Genomic DNA, 23819 nt, shown 5'->3' on the forward strand with positions numbered 1-23819 from the left:
GGCTAAACACGACGTTAGCGAGATGGGACGCAGATTCTCAATGCAGAGCTTCTTCCCTGCTTTAGGAATAAATGTAATCCTAGCATGCTTCCACTCTGGCGAAATCTCCCCGGCCACCCAAAATTCATTCATCAAATTCGTGAGTGCCCCTACTGACTTGAAATCCAGGTTCCTCAGCATCTTATTAGTAACCCCGTCCGGACCCGCTGCTGACGTGGTACGAAGCTGACCCATTGCAAACTCCACCTCCGCCACCGTAAAGTCTGCATCTAATTCAAGGTTTTCCTCTCCCGAGTAATCCGGCAAGCAACCGCCCGCCTCTGCGTTTATGTAACGTCTTCGGAGTTCATGTATAAACTCCCCAGTCATGCCTTGATACCTATGCACTAACCTAGCCATTTGCCCCTTCTGCGCAGTTTTGTTTGCCGTCGGGTCTAAAAGGTGCCTCAACAACTGCCATGTTTTTTTGCATCCGAATTGCCCATTCATCCGGTCACAAATCTGCCCCCACTGTTTGCACTGCAACTCCAATGTGTACGTTTCGATTTCTCGTTCTAACTTGGCCATCTTTCTACGGAGCACACCATTATGCCTTTGTTTCCTCCACCTCCGAAGGAGACTCGCATGTGCTTCCCACATGTGTAACAATCTGGAGTCAGCCGTAGAGCCCTCCTCCTCCGCTGGAACCTCTTTTGTGGTACTCTTTACGGCCTGCTTGAGTGTCTCAACCCAGGCTCCTAAGTCCTCGATTTCCCCGGTCACTGTGTCATTCCTGACTTCCCGAAATCGGTCCCAGTCCGTCACTCGAGTTCCTTTCACCTTGTCTTTGTGCTTAGCAGCACTAAATATCGTGGAAAGGATATAGTGATCACTTCCCAGTGGCTGTCCCGTGTTTACCCACTTTGCATCCCTGATACCATTCACAAATGTGAGATCTGGAGAGGTGTCTATGCTCACGCTGTTGCCTATCCTCGTATGATCTAGCGGGTTGTTCATGATCGTCCATCGCAGGTCCTGGGCAACCTGCCAAAGTTTATTTCCCTTCGGGCTGGCTCGGATGTAGCCCCACTCCGGATGAGGCGCATTGAAATCCCCCACCACGATGAGTTGAGACCTAGCCGCTAGCCGTTGCGTCTTTATCAGGAGGTCTGGCAAGCCCACCCCCTTATCTTTTGGAGAAGAGTATACATTAAGAGCAAAGAGACTCTTATCGCCTTTTCTTTTGGGTAAAATCTCCAGCAGGACGTAGTCCTCCCTGCTGCTATCTATGGTATGCTGAATCACTGTGGTGTTACGATGGACTAGCATGGCCGTAAAGACGCTCGATACGCCCCCTCGATCAATCTCTGGTGGTGTAAATGTCTTAAATCCCGGTAATTTAACCGAGCCGCTAGCCTCCTGCAAAGCTATAATCTATCTAGATTTTGTATGTGCAACTGCAGGTTCCCCTGCTTGCGACGGAAGCCCCTGCAGTTCCACTGCCAAACCTCAATTTGCTGGCGAGAGGCCATGGTGAGGCACTAGGTTCACTAACATCGGCTCCTGGCCGACTACGGGAGGCAATCTAGCCTCTAGCATAGCATTTAGGTGTTTAAACATACCCATTACTTGGGTCTGGAAACCCTTTAAGTCATTGGTGAAGGCGTCAAGACGCTCCTCAATCTTGCCTAGTCTGGCTTCGATCTTGTCGATCCGACCTTCCAACCTATCCTGTCTTTTTCCTACTCTCTCCGCAAGGGTAAGCATGTCCCTCCTAAGGCTAGTGACTTTAACTACTGGCTGCGGCGTGTCCGCCGCCGAAGTTTCTACTATTCTCTTTGCATGAGCTCCCTCATCTGCTGGCGGCGGCCTTTTGACCGTCCCCCGATTCTCCACTTCCATAGCCGTACAGTTATCGTCCACGCTAGAAGCGTTCGCCTGCGCCGCTTTCTGTGGGGCCTGGGCCAGCGGCGTCTGTACCCTTTCTACTCTGCCGGTTTTAAGCGCGCGTTCCATCTGTGCCATCCTAGCTTCCATTTTTTTTTTTATAGTTTCGGCTTGCTGCAACACCTGCCTTTGCAGCTCCTTCTCTCGAGCAGTCTCATTTTGGGAGCCCGCGTTTGGCCAGCTCACCTTTTTCCTTGTGGCACTTGGACTTCTTCCATGACCGGAACCTTGCCCTCCTCCTTTGCCAGGCTCGGGTCCGGGCAGCGTATTTGGGTTTGCTCGGTACGGTGGCTCCGCAAGGGACAAAACGACAAAAGAGACGAAGAAAATGGGCTGTTCCGACTAGCATTTATCGCCCCCAGGAGCCAAGCAGCCTAGCGATTAGCGGCGCATGCTTTTTCAGTGGGAGTCTTGTTGGACGCAGCACTAGCTTGAGAGAGCCTATAATACAATTACTACTACTACTACTACTACTACTACTACTACTACTACTACTACTACTACAACTACTACTACTACTATTACTACTGCTACTACTAAATAATAATGATACACAGTAATATTTTCTGCTAATTATTATTATTATTATTATTATTATTATTATTATTATTATTATTATTATTATTATTATTATTATTATTATTATTATTATTATTATTATTATTATTATTATTATCATTAGTAGTAGTAGTAGTAGTAGTAGTAGTAGTATAGAGGAAAACTCGTTTCACGAAGTTGGCACTAAATTGTCTAGTTAACGGCCGAATGAACTGGATAAATATTATCTCCACAGTTTTAATTAATAATAATAATAATGATTGGTTCACAGGAAGGGAAAGGCGCAGTATCTGTCACACTTGTGTCTGTGGACACCAAGGGATGAAGGTGTCCACAGACACGCGTGTGACAGATACTGCGCCTTTCCCTTCCTGTGAACCAATTAATATTATTATCATTAATAATTAAAACTGGGAAGATAACATTTAGCCAGTTAATTTGGCCGTTACCTACAGACAATTCAGGGCCAACTTAGTGAAACGAGTCTTCCTCTATACCACTACTACTACTACTACTGATAATAATAATAATAATAATAATAATAATAATAATAATAATAATAATAATAATAATAATAATAATACTAGTAGTAGTAGTAGTAGTAGTAGTAGTAGTGGTAGTAGTAGTAGTAAGAGTAGTAGCAGTAGTATAGGCTTTCTCAAGCTAGTGCCGCGTCCAACATGATGCCCATTGAAAAAGCATGCGCCGCTAATCGCTAGGCTGCTCGGCTCCTGGGGGTGGTAGATGCTAGTCGGAACAGCCCGCTTTCTTCGTCTCTTCTGTCGTTTTGTCCCTTGCGGAGCCACCGTACCGAGCAAACCCAAATACGCGTCCGGGCAGTGACAGGAAGGAAGATGACCGGTCCCTTCTCTTGCTATCGCCTCTCGCACCACTAGATGACCGGTTCCTGGGCCTCGAACGCCGCTCTTTCTTGCCAGTTTGGCTCTTGTCCTCGTTGCTGTGCTGCGAACGCCGCTCTTCCTTGCCAGTTTGGCTCTTGTCCTCGTTGGCTTCCTAGACATCTGGGTCTGCTTCTATTTGCTGTGTGGTGCGGCATTCGAGGAAGCGGCAAATGAAAGGTGCCGCACGGACGCCTGGATCGGACGCCCGGCGGGGTCAGCTTCGTCTATGCATGAATCGCCTGGTGACGTCATGACCAGTCGTGACGGTACATGCTGTACAACCAGCATTCCATTGAACGCATCAACGTTCACCGGCGTTCTATAATTCGTTTACAGGAAATTAAAGGCGCAGTATCTGTCACTCGCGGAATCCCGCTATCCTTACGGTAGACAAGAGGAATCGTGATGAACGTTTCACGATCCGGAACGTTGCGCAGTTGGTAAAGCGCTCGGTTGGGGATCCAAGGGAAGGACGTTTGATTCCCAGTGGAGACAAGGTTTTTTTATTTATTTGTAACTATCTCCCTCGGAAGTGTGACACCCTCTGCCGACAGCCTCTGCGACAGCTCCTGTTGACAACGATGAGGCCTTAAATTCTTTCGCCTTAAAATGGTCAGCACCAACTGCAGCTGCGTCACGCAGTGCATATGTCTACAACAAGTTCTGGCTGTGAACAGTTCTGGACAGTTTCTGGCTGACGAAATTCGTGGTGCTCGCTTACAATGCGGCGCTTTAGCCAACACTTTTTAGAGGCAACATTAATAACGAATTGCAGGGCAATCCTGAACTACTCTTTAATAAAGCATGAATAGAGAAAAGATCAAAATGACGCAAAGGTTTATTTCCAGCGTCACCGTGTGTGGCGTGAACTGTAAGCGGAAACGCTGCTCGAAAAGCAGACTTTTGTTTTTCATCCTTCCATTACCGAAACAGTAACACCGATAAACCGGCCTGCATGGCAGGCTCGCATACATGTTGAGAATCGGTTAGCGCGGACGCATGCGCAATTGCCCGCATTGTCACCTTACTGAAGCGAAGTACTAACTGGATAGTTTTTGCAGCGCGTAGCCGGACAAGGACAAAGACGGAGGAACATGTAAGACGCACAGGCGCTGAACTGCAGCTTTTGCAGCGCCTGTGCGTCTTACATGTTCCTCCGTCTTTGTCCTTGTCCGGCTACGCGCTGCAAAAACTATGGAAAACCAACTAGCCCGACAGCTTGTCCTCTACTAAATAAAGTTTGATGAAATTGAGGGCTAGAGGGAAATTTGCCATCTGGTTGGGAATAATCATGAGTAAAAATTGCCTACAATCGCAAAAGGAAAAGTCTGAAGCCAAACACTTAAGACCGCTCACATGTTGCAAGGCGAAATTTTTGTAATGACTGTGTACATACTTTACACCTTACAGTACGTTACTTGTAAATTTGCGAACAATGCTACGTTACCCAGTACGGATTAGTCAGGACTGCATCAAACTTTACGTTTTGTTATTCAAGACTGTACGCTTGCAACCCTACGGAGGCTGATGACGCCCTGACACTCGTACATTCTACTCACGACGACAACATAACCGAAATTTGCACCAAATCCCAAGCTGCCTACCGCCTGTAGTTGCAAACACTAATACCTCAACCACTAGATTCATTCTCACATCAGGACAAGCATTTGCTCAAAAGATAACCCTGACGCAGATTCCCGGGCAGGCCTCGATCCCCGGTGATCAGCGCCTTCATGCGCAGGCCGCCAATTATCTCTCCGGGCCCTGGAAGAGCGGACACGCAAGAAGCATAAAAGGCTTTACTCACATACCAACAAATCAATTACAAACACAGCCGTCGTACCCTCCTGTCACCTCCCTTCACACTGAATCAAAAATACAGGGTTGTGTGGCGACAACTGCAGGCAAACTACTACATGACATTTGTCATGGATAGCTTACCGCCTCCACTGCTACCTTCTTGCTTTGATCCACCTTCTCCTCAACATGTAGGGCTGCTAAGACCACCCTTATCTATTACCTGTCAGAATGCCGCCAACCATTGGCTGTACCTCTATATCCAGCGTACACTTCCACTTCCTCATGGGAGCAGCTGAGCTCTTTACCTAACCAGCTAGGCAAAAATGACTGTTAGACAAAAAGCTGAGGCCCGCGGGATCCAGGACAAGTAGGAGCCTATCTTTGATAACGTTTCTTTTCGTTTGCTCCCTTTTATTTTCGTTTATATCCAAATAAATCTTACCACCACCAGCACCACCTGGATTTTGTGCCATGGACGCAGTAGCCGACTTTTGTGCTAATAGGACATGTAATGCTTTCGCTTAAGAAGAGTGGCTCCTCTGTGGGGGCTTTAATCGTTCAGCCGGACAACCGAGGCTCAACCCGAAAAGTGACGGCCACATTTTGGTACGAGTGAAGCGTAAAAGGCTCCCGTGTGTACTGTGCTATGACTCCGCCCGTACTAGACTCCTTCCTCAACCCCCCCCCCCCCCCCCTCTCCATTCTGGCCAGCTGAGGTAACTAGATGGAGCGTTCTCGCTATCTAATTGTTTAGAAGCACAAGGTTACCAGTAGAGCATCCTCTTTGCATGCCAAGCCGATTAATGCAACAACCACAAAGTTCATTCAGTGTAGATCTGGTAAAATCGAGTATTTTCCACCGTCATTCTAATTATTTCCTATTTTTTCAGTGTTTCCTGTGCCTCTGGTGTACTCAAGCATTGCTATCGGCTTGGCAGGAACAATCTACACAGCCATGGTAACTGACATTTTGCACTTGTTTTAAGGACTATACGCTTCCAATAGGACATGAAATACTAAATTTTTTTTCCGCTGTGCATATCAGACGCTATAAACTCCAATTGTCATAAATTGGACAAATTTTAGTGAGCGGCTTCTAGACTCATACTTGATAAATACCCGCATGTGCATTCTCCACCTGAACCATGTAGTCATGCAAACCTTACCCCTTTAGGACTCCGGACTAAGTATGACAGATTGAACGTTGTCATTATTATAACCAAGTTGAAATTAATTTATTCGAAAACTACATATCACCGGATCCACACTGCAGGCATGGACACAGTTTACAGGTTCAACCATCAGTTATGCCCAGCGATACGTTCATATACAGCTTTTCCTCTGAGAACAATTAATGAATGAAATTCATTACCAGAGTTAGCCATCACTTCTTTCTTCTTTAGTGTTTTTGCATAATGTTTGAAAAATCTTATTTTTATTGTAATCTTAGGGCGTATCTTTTTTTGTGAAGCGCATGAAGTGAGTGTTCCCACCGCATGACAACCTTTATTTATGAAAAAATATAATCATTGTACTGATTTCTTTTTGTTTTCCCGCGACATTACAGCACAATTTTGTATCTTTTTGTTCACCCACTCCTCTAATGGCCCATTCTAGTGCTTACAGTACAATAAACCAACCAACAAACAGACGTGTTTCTTGTCACGAAGCAAATCAAGCTTGTGCGGCGTTGACCGACGCCTAATTTGACAAGTGCTGAGGCTTTATTGCCTTGCGTAGCTGCAGAATAAAAGTCAATTTATTATTCTTTCTAATTTCCAACCTTTTAATTTAGGAATGAAATCGCTCGCTGCGCCACCGTGCGGATTCGTGTTTCACGCTAGCTTAAGCCGCGAGTTCGAATATATCGGTGTCAGACAGCATCGGAACACGAATAGCCCGGAGCTAACTTCCTGCGTTACCGTCTCGATGTGATGACCTGTAATCCGCCTTTTTCACAAAGCGGCTCTGCGCATGCGCGCCTCTCCCCTGGTTGAAAACAAACCACCAGCTGCACATGCGCAGTTCCTGGCCTCCGTGATCGACGCAGCCGTAACTTATCTCGGAGGTCATGTGTAGTTAATATTCTTGACAGGCGTATGCGACAGATGGCGGTAGCTGTCCAGAACACACACATCATTTCGCTGGCACCAAGGACGTTTTCAACCAGTAGCAGACGATTTTCAACCACTCCCAGACGGCGCCACATTTTGTGAAAAAGGCGGATTTCTCGGGAGTTCTTTAATTTTGCGTGAATATTGTTACAATATTATTCCAATGCACTGTGAGAAAAACATGGGTGCGACCTCTATGCTGCATCAGTAGAGGACCAAACTAGCGGAGCGCAACAAAGGTGGATACATAGGAACAGTAAGAGAGTGCTGAAGGTCAGTGTGTAACGGTAACTCCGAACCAGTGGCCAGCGCTCCTTGAACAGGCTCGTGGCACTGCAGCCGAGGGAATCCTTGATGTCCGAATTTGAACTTGAAAGTTGAAGGCTCCGCCTTCTAGAATACGGGTTCGCGAGCGATGGTCTCGCCCGACGAGTGAAAACCAAGTCTTTCTTAAAAACACCGGTTTATTCCGGATCAACAGAAAAGTATAAAATAGAAAAGAAACAGCATTGGTCAAAACTGCGCTGGAAACATGCCGTCGAAGTTCGCGACAATGGACTACGATGATAAAACGGAACAAGGGTCAGGGCTTCACCGCGACAACACAAAGCACACTGCGGCGCGATGGGCGAGTAATAGGGCCAAAGCGTTGATCACGGTACAAGAACATTGCTACTCGCGTGGCAGCACTCACGCTAACACTCCTAAGGCTTCCTTGAAGGCGCCGCTTCCGTCTTCGCCTCGCAGGACTCCGCTCCGTCGTCCGTGTACATCCCGCCGGCTTGGGACGCTGCCACGCCGCCCTTCTGTGGCCGGCCTCCCGGCGAAAAAGCCCCGAGCCTTGCTTCCAACGCGCTTATCTACCCTCTGTCTCGCGCCGATAACATGCCGCCCCCGCTCCGGGCAGCTCGCTCATGCGTACTCGCGCTGTCCGGGCGGACACCAACACAAACAGAAAAAAGCGCGCGCGGTTCGAAACGCTAAAAGGGGCTGTGGGGCCCCACACTCCCCCCCTCTCAAGACGGGACACCTCCCGACGTGTAAAACAACAATAACGCGGGATAAGGGTGGAACTGGTACTGCTGCTGGCGGGGCGCATGCTTGGAGGTATCCGCCGAGCGTGGGTAGCCGTAGTGCCTGGTAGGTCAAGTGGTTCTATGTGGCTAGTGGACGGCCGTGGTAAGCTCGGAGATCGGCCACGTTGACTGGTCCGGCTTCTCGACCACCCTGCACATGGCGAATAAAGTAAGAAAGCCGAGACGCGCGCTTTGTTATCGTGTAAGGGCCAGTCCATCGTGGAGCGAGAGAAGCAGCAAACCCTTTTGCTGCATCACTTAGTGGGTGCGTGCGGCGAAGGACTTTGTCGCCGACTGAATTCCAAAGGTCGCCTTCCCTTGTTGTACTGGTTACAGTGTTCCAGGCGGGCAAGGTCCAGGTTTTCCCTTGCCTCCTTCAGAGTCTCGGCCAAGCGGCTGGAAAGATCATGAGCAAATTTAGAATGGCTAAGACCCGGTAAATCAGAGCCATTCAGAGCATGCTCAATAGGGAACCTGAGCTCACGACCAAGGAGAATGGCCGCTGGCGTAAAACCTGTTGACCGGTTTACCGTGGTTCTTGTGGCGAAGGCCATCTCCTGGATACGAGCGTCCCAGTCCTTGTGTCGCTCCGTGAATGCCACCATCATAGTCTTGAGATTTCGATTCACTCGCTCTGTAATGTTTGCTTGAGGATGGTAGGGCGTAGTCTTTTTGTGCTGCACGCCAAGAACTTTGCAAGTGGCAGTGAATATCCTACCGGTGAAATACGTGGCATTATCAGTGATAAGCTGAGCTGGGAAACCAAAGCGAGTGAATGTTTCTAGTAGCTTATCCCAAATTATTTTCGAGTCTAGCCTACTCAGGGGATACAGTTCTACCCATTTCGAGAAATGATCAGTAATTACTAACAAGTAGCGATTCCCTTTCACTGATCTGGGATAGGGACCCATTATGTCGCAAGCTACAATTTCCCATGGGTATCGGCTCTCTACAGGTTGCATGAGGCCCGGTGGTTTTCCTCCCCTTGGCTTCGCGGTCTGGCAGGTATGACAAGTGCGGACGAATGTCAGGACATCCCTTCTCATGCGGGGCCATGTTGCAACGCGACACAATTTGTCATATGTTTTCTTGCCATCGCTGTGACCTGCGAGGCGTGTATCGTGGAAGTACTCTAGAAAATGCTTACGTAGGCCCTTAGGAACGACCACACGAAATGCGGACTCACCACTGTCGGTGTCCGCAGCAGGTATATACCGCAGGATCAAACCATCTTCTGCTTCCACGTAGCAGTCATAGCTTCCGTTAAGCTCCCGGCTCCCTGCAGGGCTGGCGCTGTTCAGGCTTTGGCGTATCTGGTTGCACTGGTCGTCTGAAAGCTGAGCGTCAAGGAGCTGTTGACGGGACACCAGTGTGCCCCAGGTGTCGGCAGGAGCTGTCACAGCATGGACCGCGGGTGCTCGCTCTCCCTCGCCCGGGAGTGGAGCTCGTGACAGGGCGTCGGCCACTTTGTTGAAAGTGCCTCTTCTGTATTCTATCCTGTAATTATACTTTTGGAGAGCGAGTGACCAGCGGGCCAGACGGCCAGCTGGATTTTGCAACCTCGAAAGCCACGATAGGGCCTGGTGGTCGGTCTGAATAGTGAATTCTGCACCATCCAAATACATGTCAAATTTCTTGAGGGCAAACACAATCGCGAGACACTCTTTCTCTGTCACAGTATAGTTCCTTTCCGGTGCCGTCAGTGTATGACTAGCAAATGCCAATGGGCAAAGCTTTCCTTGATGTTCTTGAAGCAATACCGCCCCAATTCCGTACTCACTTGCATCCGTTTGTACCGTGAATGGCCGGTTAAGGTCTGGAAGCCGCAGGCGTGCAGTATCCGCGATGGCTGCAGACAGTGAACGGAATGATCCCTGCTCGGCTTCTGTCCATGACCAGCGGGCACCCTTCCGGAGGAGCTGATGGAGGGGTCGCGCCAGGTCAGCGCAGTTCGGGATGAAGTGGCGGTAGAATCCCACCATGCCCAAGAAACGCTGGAGGCTCTTTATGTTGTTTGGTGGGGGGAGCTGCAGAATGGCTTGAAGCTTCTCTTCATCCGGGCGAACTGTGCCCTGTTCCACCATGAACCCAAGAAGATTGATTGTGCTTGTCACCAACTGAACCTTGCCGGGGTTAATGGTGATGCCCGCCTTCTGCATTCGTTGAAGGACATTCGTTAGATGACGGAGGTGCTCTTCTAAGCTTTCTGAGAACACTACTACGTCATCCATGTAGGCCATAGCGTAGTTAAATTTAGCGTCTCCAAGCACAATATCCATCACCCGTTGAAAAGTAGCAGGTGAATTGCACAACCCGAAAGGCAAGCGCACAAATTCGAACAGTCCCCGGTGGCAAGTGAAAGCCGTTTTCTCAATGTCGCAGTGGTCAATCGGGATTTGCAGAAATCCCCTACTGCAGTCGAGAGTTGTAAAAAATTTTGCTGACCCAAGTGAGTACATGACAGAGTCAACAGACGGGAAAGGGTAAGAGTCTCGCACTGTCACAGCATTCAGACGTCGATAATCGACACACAAACGTGCTGTTCCATCCTTCTTAGGCGCGAGAACAACAGGAAACGCCCAGGGGCTTTTTGATGGTCTCACCGCACCGGTAGCCACCATTTCGTCGAGAGCCCCATCCAGCAGCGCTCGCTTGTGGACACTCAAGGGCCTTGGATTGAATCTGATAGGACGAGCATCGCCGGTGTCAATCCTGTGGGTTAGTACGTTGGCCTTCCCCGGAGCCTCCGTGAACATTGCTGCAAAGGGCCTGAGCATTGTCTCGATTCTGCTTTTTTCCGCTGGTGACCCCGTGAAGGAATTCAAAACGGTTAGAATACCACAGCCTGTGATATTGGCCGAATGGCCGTTCGTGGCAAGCAACTGTGACTGTGGCTCAGCGGCCTTAGTCTTGAACTGAAATGCTTCTGTACCGGTGCCATACCGATAGGTTCCCTTACTGAGATCTATCACGATTCCTGCCTTCACTATGAAGTTACGGCCTAGTATGACTGGCCAGGATAGTCCGGGGAGGTGTAAGAAACACTGTCTAATCTTTCGACCATTTATAGCAACTGTTAGGCGGGCTGCTGAGGTTGCGGGTACTATGTGAGTCGACGCCATACGAAGGTTAGTGTTTACACTCCGCAACCGGACACATTTTGTCTCGCAGGAATTTTTCACCTGATCGCCGAAGACTGACACTGTAGACCCTGTGTCTAAAAGGGCTGGAAGCTCCAGTCCGGCCATTTTGACCAAGACCAGCGGGGTCTTGTCTGGTTGGCATTCCTCAAAAGAAGTTGACGGGACTGCACTCACCGAGTGTTTGTAGGGCTTCTCGGGGTCCGCCTCATGCGCAGGTGGTGACAATGGTACCTGTGTCGAAGACACCTGGGTCTGTGGCACCTGGTTCGATTCAGGCAGGAAAGGTAGCGACTGGATCAGCTCTCCCGGTGGTTGGCCACGTCTGTGCGGCCTGGCCGCTGGATGGTGCGATGACCAAAACACCCTCCCCTGTGTTGTCCTGGATCTGCGAATCGGAGGACAAGTTGTGCCCGGAGGCGACGCCCGCTTCTCACCTGATGGCGACACCGTTGCACCCGGTGGTGACACCCACGTTGCACCCGGTGGTGACACCCACGTTGCACCCGGTGGTGACACCCACGTTGCACCCGGTGGTGACACCCACGTTGCACCCGGTGGTGACACCCACGCTGCACCCGGTGGTGACACCCACGCTGCACCCGGTGGTGACACCCACGCTGCACCCGGTGGTGACGTCCACGTTGCACTGGTAGGAGACGTCCGCGTTGCACCCGGTGGTGACACCCACGCTGCACCCCTAGGTGACGTCCACGTTGCACCCGGTGGTGACACCCACGCTGCACCCGTAGGTGACGTCCACGTTGCACCCGGTGGTGACACCCACGCTGCACCCGTAGGTGACGTCCACGTTGCACCCGGTGGTGACACCCACGCTGCACCCGTAGGTGACGTCCACGTTGCACCCGATGGTGACACCCACGTTGCACCCGATGGTGAATGGTAGCCGGCAGCCGCTGTAGGAGATCTCCGGGATTTGCGCGCTCTGACGTGGGGTGTCCCAACTGCTGCCACACAAGGGGTACCCGCGCCTGCGTATGGCAAGAAGACACGGGGCCCCGTCTGACCTGTCGCCCCATGAAATCGGCTTGTCACCTGAGTAGACGCTTCAGGGCTTGTGACTCCGTGCAAGTCGCCAGCCTCCGTACGGCAGCCTGGCGTCTCCAGGCTGCGTGCTGCCGATGATCCAGGCCACGCACAGGACGGCTCAAGGCAAGTCTCTGCAGGGGGAGGTGGTTTGTACTGGAGCTCCGCCAGGAAAGATGCCTCGATGCGGGATGCTTCTCTAGCCATGTCATCGAAGTCCGCGAACTGGCGACGCCGGAGATATGGCTGGTACCTTGGATGGCACCGATGTATAGCATGAGCCACCTTCTCTGGTTCCGGAACTGCAGGATCTGCCCGCTCATGCAGCTCTTGAAAACTGCGCAAAAACTCTAGCAAACCCTCGCTTTCGCCTTGCGTCCTGGTGCAAAGCTCGTCTTTCATACGGATGTCATAGTCAGGCGGCAAAAACTCTTCTCGAAAACGGTCTATAAAATCCTGCTTTGTTGCGAACGGCCGCTGTCTACGCCTCCAGGTTGCTGCGGAACCTACCAAAGCTACGGGAAGCACACGCGTGACCAGAGCGCTGTCCGAAATTGCCATTGCCATCTGATAATCGTCGATTTCATAGAGAAAATCGCACACAGATTTCTTATCGGCGTATCCTTCAAACCTTGGCACGGCCAAATTCAGCCGCAGCTGATTATCGCGATACAAGGGAGTGGGCGTTAACGAAACTGCCTCGCTTCCTACCATTTCTCTGAAATGTGCCTTTGATTCCAGTAGCTCGTTCAGGAGGCCAAGAATTCCGCTACAAATGTCCGACGGTTTGCTTTTCCTGTCTTCTGAGTGCTCATGCTCGGAACCCGCCCGTGTGGGAGGCCGAACTGTCTCCGTTAACTGGGCGCTTGCACACGGTAAGTCCGACATCGCTACGCACGAAACTGCATGAACCTCAAATTGGTACACTCGCGGGGCAAGCCAAAGCTCGAGTAGAAATCACGTTGGGCGCCAAATGAAGGCTCCGCCTTCTAGAATACGGGTTCGCGAGCGATGGTCTCGCCCGACGAGTGAAAACCAAGTCTTTCTTAAAAACACCGGTTTATTCCGGATCAACAGAAAAGTATAAAATAGAAAAGAAACAGCATTGGTCAAAACTGCGCTGGAAACATGCCGTCGAAGTTCGCGACAATGGACTACGATGATAAAACGGAACAAGGGTCAGGGCTTCACCGCGACAACACAAAGCACACTGCGGCGCGATGGGCGAGTAATAGGGCCAAAGCGTTGATCACGGTACAAGAACATTGCTACTCGCGTGGCAGCACTCACGCTAACACTCCTAAGGCTTCCTTGAAGGCGCCGCTTCCGTCTTCGCCTCGCAGGACTCCGCTCCGTCGTCCGTGTACATCCCGCCGGCTTGGGACGCTGCCACGCCGCCCTTCTGTGGCCGGCCTCCCGGCGAAAAAGCCCCGAGCCTTGCTTCCAACGCGCTTATCTACCCTCTGTCTCGCGCCGATAACATGCCGCCCCCGCTCCGGGCAGCTCGCTCATGCGTACTCGCGCTGCCCGGGCGGACACCAACACAAACAGAAAAAAGCGCGCGCGGTTCGAAACGCTAAAAGGGGCTGTGGGGCCCCACAAAGTCTAAGGGCGAAAGTATGCAAATTTATCTGTACGTCTCCTAGCTAAACGATGCATTTTCAGTGCAACAAATAAACAGACAGCTGAAGTTATACAGCTCGAACAAAGCAGCGCTGGCAAGCAAGCGAGTCGACTTGAGTAAATAGTCGGATTTTCTGTGACGTCACTTTAGTGCAGTGTACCCGTAATCTCCCCAACGGGATCTCGTTCCAGTTTTAGTGTCAACTAAGGTACTTCATTTTGCTGCGTTTGTACACTTCTCTATACAATAATCGCACACATACACTATATAATTTTTATATGCGCACTCGCCTTCCAGGAAGTCTCATCAAATGCAGCAATAGGAGATTCCAACTGCGCGCGGCCTGAGCATGTCCTAGTCCCTTTCCTCTGCGTCCGGCCTTCCTTGTCCTTACGCATTTGCTCCTTGCGTCAGTACGCCAAATAGAACGCAGTACTGGTCAGGCTGGCAGAAGCGTTGCATGGATGAGTGCCCCAGGCCTCAGCAGTTCTCTCCCACATTCTAATGTCTTTGTTTCTTCGCCGAAGGGTGGACTCCGTAGCGTCGTGTGGGCGGATTGCGTCCAAGCTCTGGTGATGTTGTCCATGCCCGCAATCATCATCGGAAAAGTCATCTACGACTCAAGCAGCGCTAGCCCACCCTTGAGGCCTTTGAGTGATTTCAACGTCACTGAGTACATCCTGCGGTAAGAATGCGGCAAAAGAGCGTTTTCATTGTCATGCCGATAATAATACAGCTGGTAGCGGGAGTTTAACGTATAATAACACAGTTCTTCTACTCCGTACAGTATGGCGGCGAAGCAGTATTATTCCCCTATTCCTTATAAATGTCCCTATAATGGTCCCCTTTAAAGAGGCCCTGAGAAGAACTTCATTTGGCTTTGGTTCCCGTCAAAAATTTATTCTAGCTTCTTATGGATGTGTTAGTGTTTTTCCGGCAGCAGAAGTCTCGTTTAGTGCCGACAAAATGGCACTTAATGATTTTCCCACCACTCATTTTATGTCCCCTTATATGGAGGCATATACCAAGGCAATATTTATCTCCCTCCTATTTCTTCCCCCTTCTTGAGGCAATGGGAAGCTGCGCTAACAATTCTGTACCTAGAGGACCAGTTATGACCGGAGCCAAAAGGCAAAGGCTGGCACTGTAGCCAATGACAGCGGTTTCTACCTTCTTCAGGATACATTACTCTTTTATGCAAATAAACTTTTACTACTAGCCGTAAAAATGAGAAGGATTCAACGCTGCTGAACCGAATGTGGAGCGAAAGCATTAGCTGTGGGTGACCGAGCGTTCTTGTGCCTCTTCGCCTTCTTCTTCGCGTTCTTTTTCTTCTTCGTCGTCTTGTTCTTCTTCGTCTCCGTCCTCTTTTCGTCGTCCCTTTTTCTTCTTGTTCTTTTTTTTCCTCATACCTACGCCTCTTCACTACGTAGCTGCGGCCACCCGAGGTCTCGCTTTGGCGGTCGTAGTGCTATCTAGAACTCGGATTATTATTTTGATGCACGACATTAGGGGTGTTGGCCACATGACTGTTCTAGTCCATCTGAGGCCGCCGAGCAACGACCAAAGCAAACGAAAATGAAATATACGCGCAGACAACAGTATCTGAAGTCGCGACGTCTGGGCTGTGAACTTTTCACGCATCCTACTAAGTAACCAAAGCAGACGTCGTGAGAACAGGAACGGGATGCTTCTGCGTGTGTGATGAAGTTATGTATAACCGTGGGGGTACAGCGAAAGCTGCGTCAAAGAGAGCGAAGTGAGCGGACCACAAGCCACGCGCTTGAACGAAAGGAAGTACCAAAGAAATGCAAACAGATCAATGTAAATAAGCCTATGTGGCAACCTCTGCAGTGACAAAGAGTCATGCTCACTCATTGACGTCGTACGAACCGGTTGCTTGCCTGTTAATATTTTTGCCGCTCATTCTTGACAGCTTTTGTTTTGTAATCCTGTCTTTTATTTTTAAAGTTTTGTATTCCTATGTTCGAAACTCTCCATACATTCTGTTTTCTGTTTTTAAATGCAAGAATATTCTGGAGACTCGTCCACATTTACAGCAGAAGTGCTCCGAACCCTAGGTGGAACTGGCGGACAGTTGACAGACGCGTCAGCGACGCATGGCAGCCATATGACCGTTCTCGCTGGTAGCATTGCCAATCTTATCGTCTTCCAAACGCTGGCACGTATGGTTGCTTTACAGGCCTCGTCTTGGGAACATTTAGTTGATAAAAAGAAAAACAACTGAACAGACACAAAGTAATGCGGGCTTGAAATTATAGGAACGCTTCAAGGGAATGCAGTGCGATAGCACAGAAGCAATAGCACTGCTACTTGTTTCTGTCATTCATACGTGATCGTTACCACGTTTTATTGTTTGCTTTACTTTTAGCCCCGACAGGAGGCTGTCTCTCCAACCTACCGCCACCACTCTTCTTCGCTATGTCACGTGGTCCCATGACTAGCAAATAACTGCAAGGCAGATGAGAGGCTTCGTAATCATACACATAAACCAGGATCCAACCGCCACTGACGGAAGGGATATATTTTTGTATTAATAAATACGAAACGTTAATGTAATCGCAGAGATATTAGGAAGTAGAAGAGGAAAATTTGTAGAGCTAAGCGTATTGGCTGAGCGCGTCAATGAACGTGAGCTGATAGCGAGCCTCCATGTTGATATGCTGCGACACCGACGGTAAAGCGACAACTAGATGTCGACACTTGCTGGCTGGATGCACGCACCGAGCCCCGACGCGCTATTGTGACAGACCTTTGGCAACATTGCGAGGTACAGCTGTCATTCCAAACGGCGGACGATGCTGCTTTTCGTTTTTCGCCGTTGCGGCCACGCTGTAAATGCGACTTGGCCGTTCTGCGCGTATCGTACGGCGAGCCTCCGGGCGGTGCCATAAATTAGCAGTTGACATAGCCTCGACGAAGCCACGCGTTTGTGTGGTCGTAGGGAAAAGCCCTTCCCCGTCCTCCCCCGCTTTGCGATTGCGGGTTCGGGAGAGCAGGCACACTCGTCAAGTAGCACAGGGCTCGTTATTTGTGGTGCTACCTGTCCGCGGGCAGTGTTACGCGAGTAACCCACAGAAGCTGTGGGGAGGGAGGGGGGTGGGGGGAGGGGCGAAGGAACATAGAGCGTGTAGCGTGAACCAGCGTGAACCAGTGTGAACCAGTGTGAACAGCTCCGGGTGTGGATTTCTGGCGAAGCGGAAGCAACAAAATTTCCGCCTGCCCCGCTGTTTCGGTTGGCGAGGCGATTTTACGTACTAACTATTTATTCCCCGCGCCAAAGGTTAGAAAATACCGTCCATCTCCATATGCCTTGATTAATGAGGTGTTCCCACTCTCGCTCAGTAGTGACTTCGTGGCTACTTTCCTTCATTTCCTATTGCCTCACTGGCGTCCCTAGAAAACCCCTTTAAACCTTAAAAGATGCAGCTCAGGCTGGCCCACAACCTACGATTGGGCCAGAGCAGGGTGTCACTCGCGTACGAAGGGGCCACGCTCTGGAGCTCTGGCAAACCGACCTGACAAGAGAAGTGAATCGCCATAGCTGGACATGGCCTATCGCGACGTGACCATGGAAAAGCACGGCTACGGGTGATATACCGACTTGGTTGCTCGCGGGGGCTGGTCCTGAAAGTCTGTGGTTAACCAACCTAAAGTCGTCCATATTTGGAAGCGTCAGTGCGGAAGGGAAACCTTAAACTTCGTTGTTTTTTGCTTATCCTGACGTAACACACACGTACAGAAAAGTTTGATGACAGGCATTAAATACTTCGACTCTTATTAACAAAAGGCGCATTTAACAGACTTAACCTTGATGTGTTTCATTAATTGTGAAACCTCAGTGTCTTTTTGACCACAAAAAATCTACAAAAAAATTGAACATACGCTCATTCTCGCCACGATAAGGAGAGAGTTAGAGCGACTTCTTCGTCGCCTGTGTGCTGGAATGCACCCGAAAATTTGTTCTATACCCTGCCCGTTAAGAATGCCATTACGCAGGGTCTGCTCTTCTGGCACACGTGAACCCGAAACGTCGGACGCTGTGATCACCTGCCCCTTATGTTACGGTGCTGGCGTCCCTTCGCGCCCACTCAGGTGCATTTGTATTTCATTTTATTGCGACTCGAATTGTTCTGGTCGCTTCATTGTCAGGCGATTCAAAAACGACAATGCGCTGAAAATGACCTGTGTCATTTTCTGCAGTAAATATCCGGGAAAAGTTACTTACTTACCGGATGGTACTGAATGAGACAATTTCAGAAGCAGCTGAGAGTAAATGCACCTTACCATTCGTGGGATTCAAACAGATTATTTCGTGATTTGAATTATTATACACCAGTAGCGTCACCCATGGAGCGAAGTTATCTTCGTTTCGTGAAGTAACTGCACCCTCAGCAGTGCCCCTAAATTTATATTGTTAACCCTATGAAGCTGCCCCAGCTACATATGAAATACATATTGTCTATACAAGTGTACGTCAACTGTTCTACAAAGCAGTTAGGAGACCATTCCTAATGTATCTGTCAGTGTCGTCCATCACATGACTACGACATCACCCTGTTACGTTCATGTGGCCAGGTCACTAACGTGTCACACTCGAGCCACGTGACCGTATGCAAATGAAGCCTTCCGGCGGATAGTACTCAGTGCTCACATGATCTCTGTGCCATACGTCACAGCTGCAGTCAAGAAGCAATTGCCTATTCACAAATCCGACTGTTCGAGATCGCAAAAGTAAAAAACAGCTGCCTGTATGAAAAGCATTATTGAGAAGCATAATTGTCCTAACTTTGTTTAATCCATCCACTGGATCGTATGACATGATTGCGTTGATAGCTCCTCTCACTACGTAAACCTGCCAGCGAATGTCTCCTCCTATATGCAGAACTGATTTCGACGTGAATACCGACGAGAACCTCTGGAGTGGTCTGGTGGGAGGACTGTCCTTCACCATAGTGCGAACAGGATTCGACCAGATGGCAGTGCAAAGATTCGTTGCTGCCAGGACACTGAGAGAAGCTAAAAGGTGGGCACATTTCCCCTTTGTGCTATAAGCGAAAGTGTTGCACAGCCCATAAGCATTATTTGTATTCCTTCTGTTCCAGGATTGCTGTCATCGGCGGTCTGGCTGTCGTGTCATTCTTCCTGGTGGCAACGTGCGGAGCCTTATCCATCATCTACTGGTACAGGGATTGTGACCTAATGCTGTCCGGGACAATCAACACTTACGACCAGGTGATTTCTATCCCACCGCTTTTCATGCTGCCATTAAAGCAGGGCACATGCTTCGTTATGGCACCGGCACCGGCACCGGGACCGGGAAGCGAATGAAACCCAGAAACGAATAGGCACTGTCATTATGCTGATTCCGATTAAAGTATTATCATAAAATACCGCCGCATTACATCGTGTCCGGAGCAGCCACCTCGCATGCAGGTGGTACAGGGTTCAGTCCACGTGCCTCCAGGTATCACCGTATTTTCCGGCGGACACAAGCTTTTTTCTCCCATAATTCTGATATTCACCCTGGTAGGAGGATGATTTCTTCATATTGCAGGCCCTCTTATAGGCAGGAGATAAAAGAAGAAAAATGGTGAGAAATTGCCTGGCCCAGCATACATATGCTTGGCTGCCCTACTGAAAAACCAGAAGTTCTACCTCATAAAATCTCATCTAATCGCATAGACTCTGATACGGTGCACATCATTATTATAAAATATCGTACATAATTTATGATAATGTACAAGAAACTATGAGACCGCATGCAATTATATGCGACTTGTGTGTGATTTGTGACGTGAATTGAGTGAGATTGTGTGAGGAAATGTGAGGTCATTGCCTCGTGCAATTTTTTCAGTAGGGTGGCATTGCAGCGGGCATGCGAACATAGGCAAAATATCTGAAGGTTCCTGGAAGAGAGTAAAACATATTGGCTGTTTGCAATTCTTTTTCAAAGGTAGAAAAATTGCATAGATATTTAGGCTTAGCCTTTAGGCACATGGCGCGACAGCGCTCATGGCTCCCACCTATAGCTCCTTATGGTAATTCTCGTTTGCGTGCATACGCTTTGATACTTGCTTAATCAATATAACCAATTTATTATGTGGTTATGTTATCACACACACACAAACACACGCACGCACACGCACACACACAAACACACACGCGCGCGCGCGCGTGTGTGTGTGTGTGTGTGTGTGTGTGTGTGTGTGTGTGTGTGTGTGTGTGTGTGTGTGTGTGTGTGTGTGTGTGTGTGTGTGTGTGTGTGTGTGTGTGTGTGTGTGTGTGTGTGTGCGTGTGTGTGTGTGTGTGTGTGTGCGTGTGTGCGTGCGTGCGTGTGTGTGTGTGTGTGTTGCTTGGATGTCTGCTAACTAATCGAGGAAACCAATCGTTGTGTTTTTGTTGAGATGCGTTGCCAGCACTAGAGCTTGTTCATTTCGGAAATGGGCGATGCCTCTTGCGATGTCCAGTCCTCGATCCAGAAGCGACTGTGCGCTTCCCTCGGTGGCGCTATCGGTGTTTTCGGCATCTCCGGTGTCTACGATGACTATATACGACGCTTGATTGTGGCGGTGCGCTCAATATTCTTCGTCAAGAATGTTTAGAACAAGGTGATTCACCGAACTTGCCGCAGCAGCTATGGCGTTATCTGTGGAAGGTTTGGTGAGTTTTGAGCGAAGGTGAATTATCGCAAGATGTTCATTAAGAAAGTCCATGCCCAAAATCACGTCACGCGAACAATGATGTAGGACCACGAAGCTCTTAGGGTAAGTCCATTTATGGTTACTCTGACAGTGCATCACCCTGACACCATATTAAGGTTACCACTAGAGGTGCGAATCAGCGGGCCATCCCAAGCGGTCGTTATATTCTTGAGCTGGGTGGCGAACGGTCTACTGATGACTGAGTAGCCGGCTCCTATGTCCACTAAAGCGGTAACTATGCGATTGCCGAAAACTGCAAGGCCACTTATTCGTGTCCTCGCATTGCATGTTGGCTTCGGTGTTCTATCTGCTTCGTCATGTACTGAGGTAGAGACCAGGGTACACCTGTGTCACTTCAATAGTGGGCAGTGCTCATTTGAAGTCTGGTCGGCGTCATTAAAGCTCTTGAGATGGTCACAAAACTCACCAGCGATGGCAAGAAAAATTAGATGACGTCATCAAGCGGCTGTACTAAGTGCACACCAAGCCGAGCATCACCGGTGCATCACTGCCGTATCCAGCGACCCATCCGTGACTGACGTCACCATCTTTAGCAATCGTACACCTGTCGTACTCAGTACTCACTATACTCAGCACTGGCCGACCTCCACGTGGCTCCAATTTTCTTAATATTACGACGCGACTATTGGCCATACTGAGCCTCAGGCGGTGTTACACGATTTCTCGTTGCATAAGCATATGTTCGCTGGTCACGCTGGAGGAGAGCTTGCAAAGAGCATTAGAAACAACTAAATATCTAACCACAATTTCGTGCTTTCAGACCGAGGTTTCAGATACAGCTGATAGATGTCGCGTCAAGCAGAGAAAATCACTTAGAACACACACACATAGCGAATACTAGCAGAAAAGTTTTGATACTATTTGTCAAAGCCCTCACACAAGAGCATCTCACCAGCGGGGCCGTAACGCTCTCGCTTTTATATCAGTTATGAGCAGGCTTTCTCGACCAGGAATGTATCAGGTTTTAACAGGTAGTTTATTAGCTTGCTTAAGTGCTTTTTGATTCAGCCACGGTTCACGACATAGGTTTACTGCTAGAGTTTTTGCTATCCCAATTGATTTCATATTTTACACCCAAGCTGATTATGACTAGTTGTCTCAAGAGCTGTCGCACTGAATCTTCAAAACATACCTTTTAAATTTTCATTTTATATTTCAAGGTCAATACATCAAGCGACCACTTAGACAGTCTAATTTTTGAGACTACCCGCAGAGAAACTGATAAAAATTCAGGGAGTCGAAATATCGGACGGGGAACAGTCAATGCTTTAATTGCGTCCGTCGCTCTACATGTAACGCGTGGACCTAGTTCGCAGCGACAAGACGAAAAAGAGCACGAATCACAAATAAAAGGTTGGCACCCAGCAACCCCTAGGAACACCGGAAGACAATAAGCTCGGGGAAGGCATACGAATGCACAGCCGAAATTCATCATCCTCACCGGCCGGCGTCCTTTCGGTACATAGTTTTCACGAACATCACATGTGAGGGCTTCCTGGATACATGCAGCCATTTTCAGGTGCTAAGCGAGCCGACGAGAGCAGAGTTAGAAGGGATATGGTAAGGCATCACCACCGCGAAGGCTGTATAAGCTACCGTTCGCTAGTTTAAGCGCGGCGTCACTGTACCGATATGTGATATATATACAGGAGACTAACACTGATCCGAGAACAATTTACCCCAGGTGGTCACCCCGCAGTGCGAGCACAAGAAGCTGCTTTCCGAGAAGCGTCGAAGCGCTAACAGTGATCAACAGTAAGGACTTGAATGACCTTTACAACGGCCATGTATAAATATGATTGGCACTTCAACGCAAGTCAGAGTAAACTGCATTGGCTGATATGAAACCATTGTTCTCAAAAACGTTTACCTCGGCAGCTGTAGCTGCCGATGTATCTGTAAATAAAATGACAAGAAAATCTGTAAATTTAAAAAATCATTTATAGATTTTTGTTCTTGAAATAAATAAATCTGGTTCTGGTGTCTGGTTTGCATTGACTCTAATAGCTCGTACAAATCTAATGGTTTATTTAAAAATATATATTCAGTTCAAATTTGGTCACCCTCTATATATACCAGGAGGATTTTGTGTAACCATGAACATCTTTCCTTTTCAGGTTGTTCCGTACTTCATGAAGGAAAGGCTGTATGATGTTCCAATGCTGCGAGGCTTGTTCCTCGCTGGTCTTCTCAGCGCCTCCACAAGGTGAGATGAATAGCTGACACTGTCTTCTCACAGGAAAATTTTAGCCTGCTGAGTTTGTTATTGAAAGACAGCGCGTGCGAGCTAAGTTCTTTAACTATGTACAATGCACTGGAGCAAAATAACAAGCATTGCTTGCACGCACCTGAGTACAAACCTTTGAGCCGTTATAATATGAAGGTTCTATCCCAAGTCTGTTATGTTTTTATACTTCCGTATTTATATCACTGGAGCGGTCGCGACGCCAAACTTTAAGGATATAAAATGACAGGTATTGTCTTTATTTGTACATAAGGTCTCCCATAAGAATTATTGGGCTCAGGAGATGCTCACAAGACATTTTAATTTCAATTTCACTTATATGGCGTCCTTGAGCGTTTTTTTTTTTTCGTCATCGACGTCCATTGCTACCACGATAAAAATGGCGATGACGTGTAACCTACAGACTACCTGTTCTATGCACCCTATCCGCATTACAGATAAGTGAAGCGAGTGACTACATCTTGATTTAGTTTATTGAGTTTGGCCTTCACCATCGTTGACAAGGTCAGTGCTCACCAGCAGCTTTCATCACGACAGCCAAATAGGAGATTGAAGGTAATCTAACATGTGGGGTTATAATAGGATAATACATACGTTTTCACCGCTTAGTCGCGGCTGACAGTCAAAAACCGCAGACCCCA

General features: G+C 48.8%; 2 protein-coding genes across 2 annotated transcripts in view; one reads left to right on the forward strand and one right to left on the reverse strand.

Moving 5' to 3' along the window:
* LOC146189397 (sodium-coupled monocarboxylate transporter 1-like) overlaps positions 1–23819 on the forward strand; it is a 70838-nt gene that overhangs the window by 19571 nt on the left and 27448 nt on the right. Inside the window, exons 5-9 of the mRNA XM_084605261.1 lie at positions 6077–6144; positions 14715–14872; positions 19094–19234; positions 19314–19443; positions 23051–23139. Coding sequence (XP_084461387.1) covers positions 6077–6144; positions 14715–14872; positions 19094–19234; positions 19314–19443; positions 23051–23139 — 586 coding nt within the window. The remainder of the gene's footprint in view (positions 1–6076; positions 6145–14714; positions 14873–19093; positions 19235–19313; positions 19444–23050; positions 23140–23819) is intronic.
* Positions 12177–14157, reverse strand: LOC146189398 (uncharacterized). The gene is made up of 2 exons (XM_084604228.1): positions 12573–14157; positions 12177–12508 (listed from the first exon to the last, which is right to left on the reverse strand). Exons 1-2 carry the CDS (start codon positions 12884–12886, stop codon positions 12217–12219), a joined length of 606 nt encoding a protein of 201 aa, XP_084460354.1. The 5' UTR covers positions 12887–14157; the 3' UTR covers positions 12177–12216.

This window comes from Amblyomma maculatum, chromosome 5 (assembly GCF_055883805.1).
Source record: "Amblyomma maculatum isolate TAMU_Amacu chromosome 5, ASM5588380v1, whole genome shotgun sequence".
In the NCBI taxonomy this organism is placed as follows: Eukaryota; Metazoa; Arthropoda; class Arachnida; order Ixodida; family Ixodidae; genus Amblyomma; species Amblyomma maculatum.

Excerpts from the sequence above, each read along its gene's own strand:
- LOC146189398 (XM_084604228.1), bottom strand. The coding sequence starts at position 12,886 with ATGAGCGGGCAGATCCTGCAGTTCCGGAACCAGAGAAGGTGGCTCATG. Across the intron at positions 12,509-12,572 it reads GCCCTGAAGCGTCTACTCAG|GCGCGGGTACCCCTTGTGTG; the intron begins GTGACAAGCCGA and ends TGCCATACGCAG.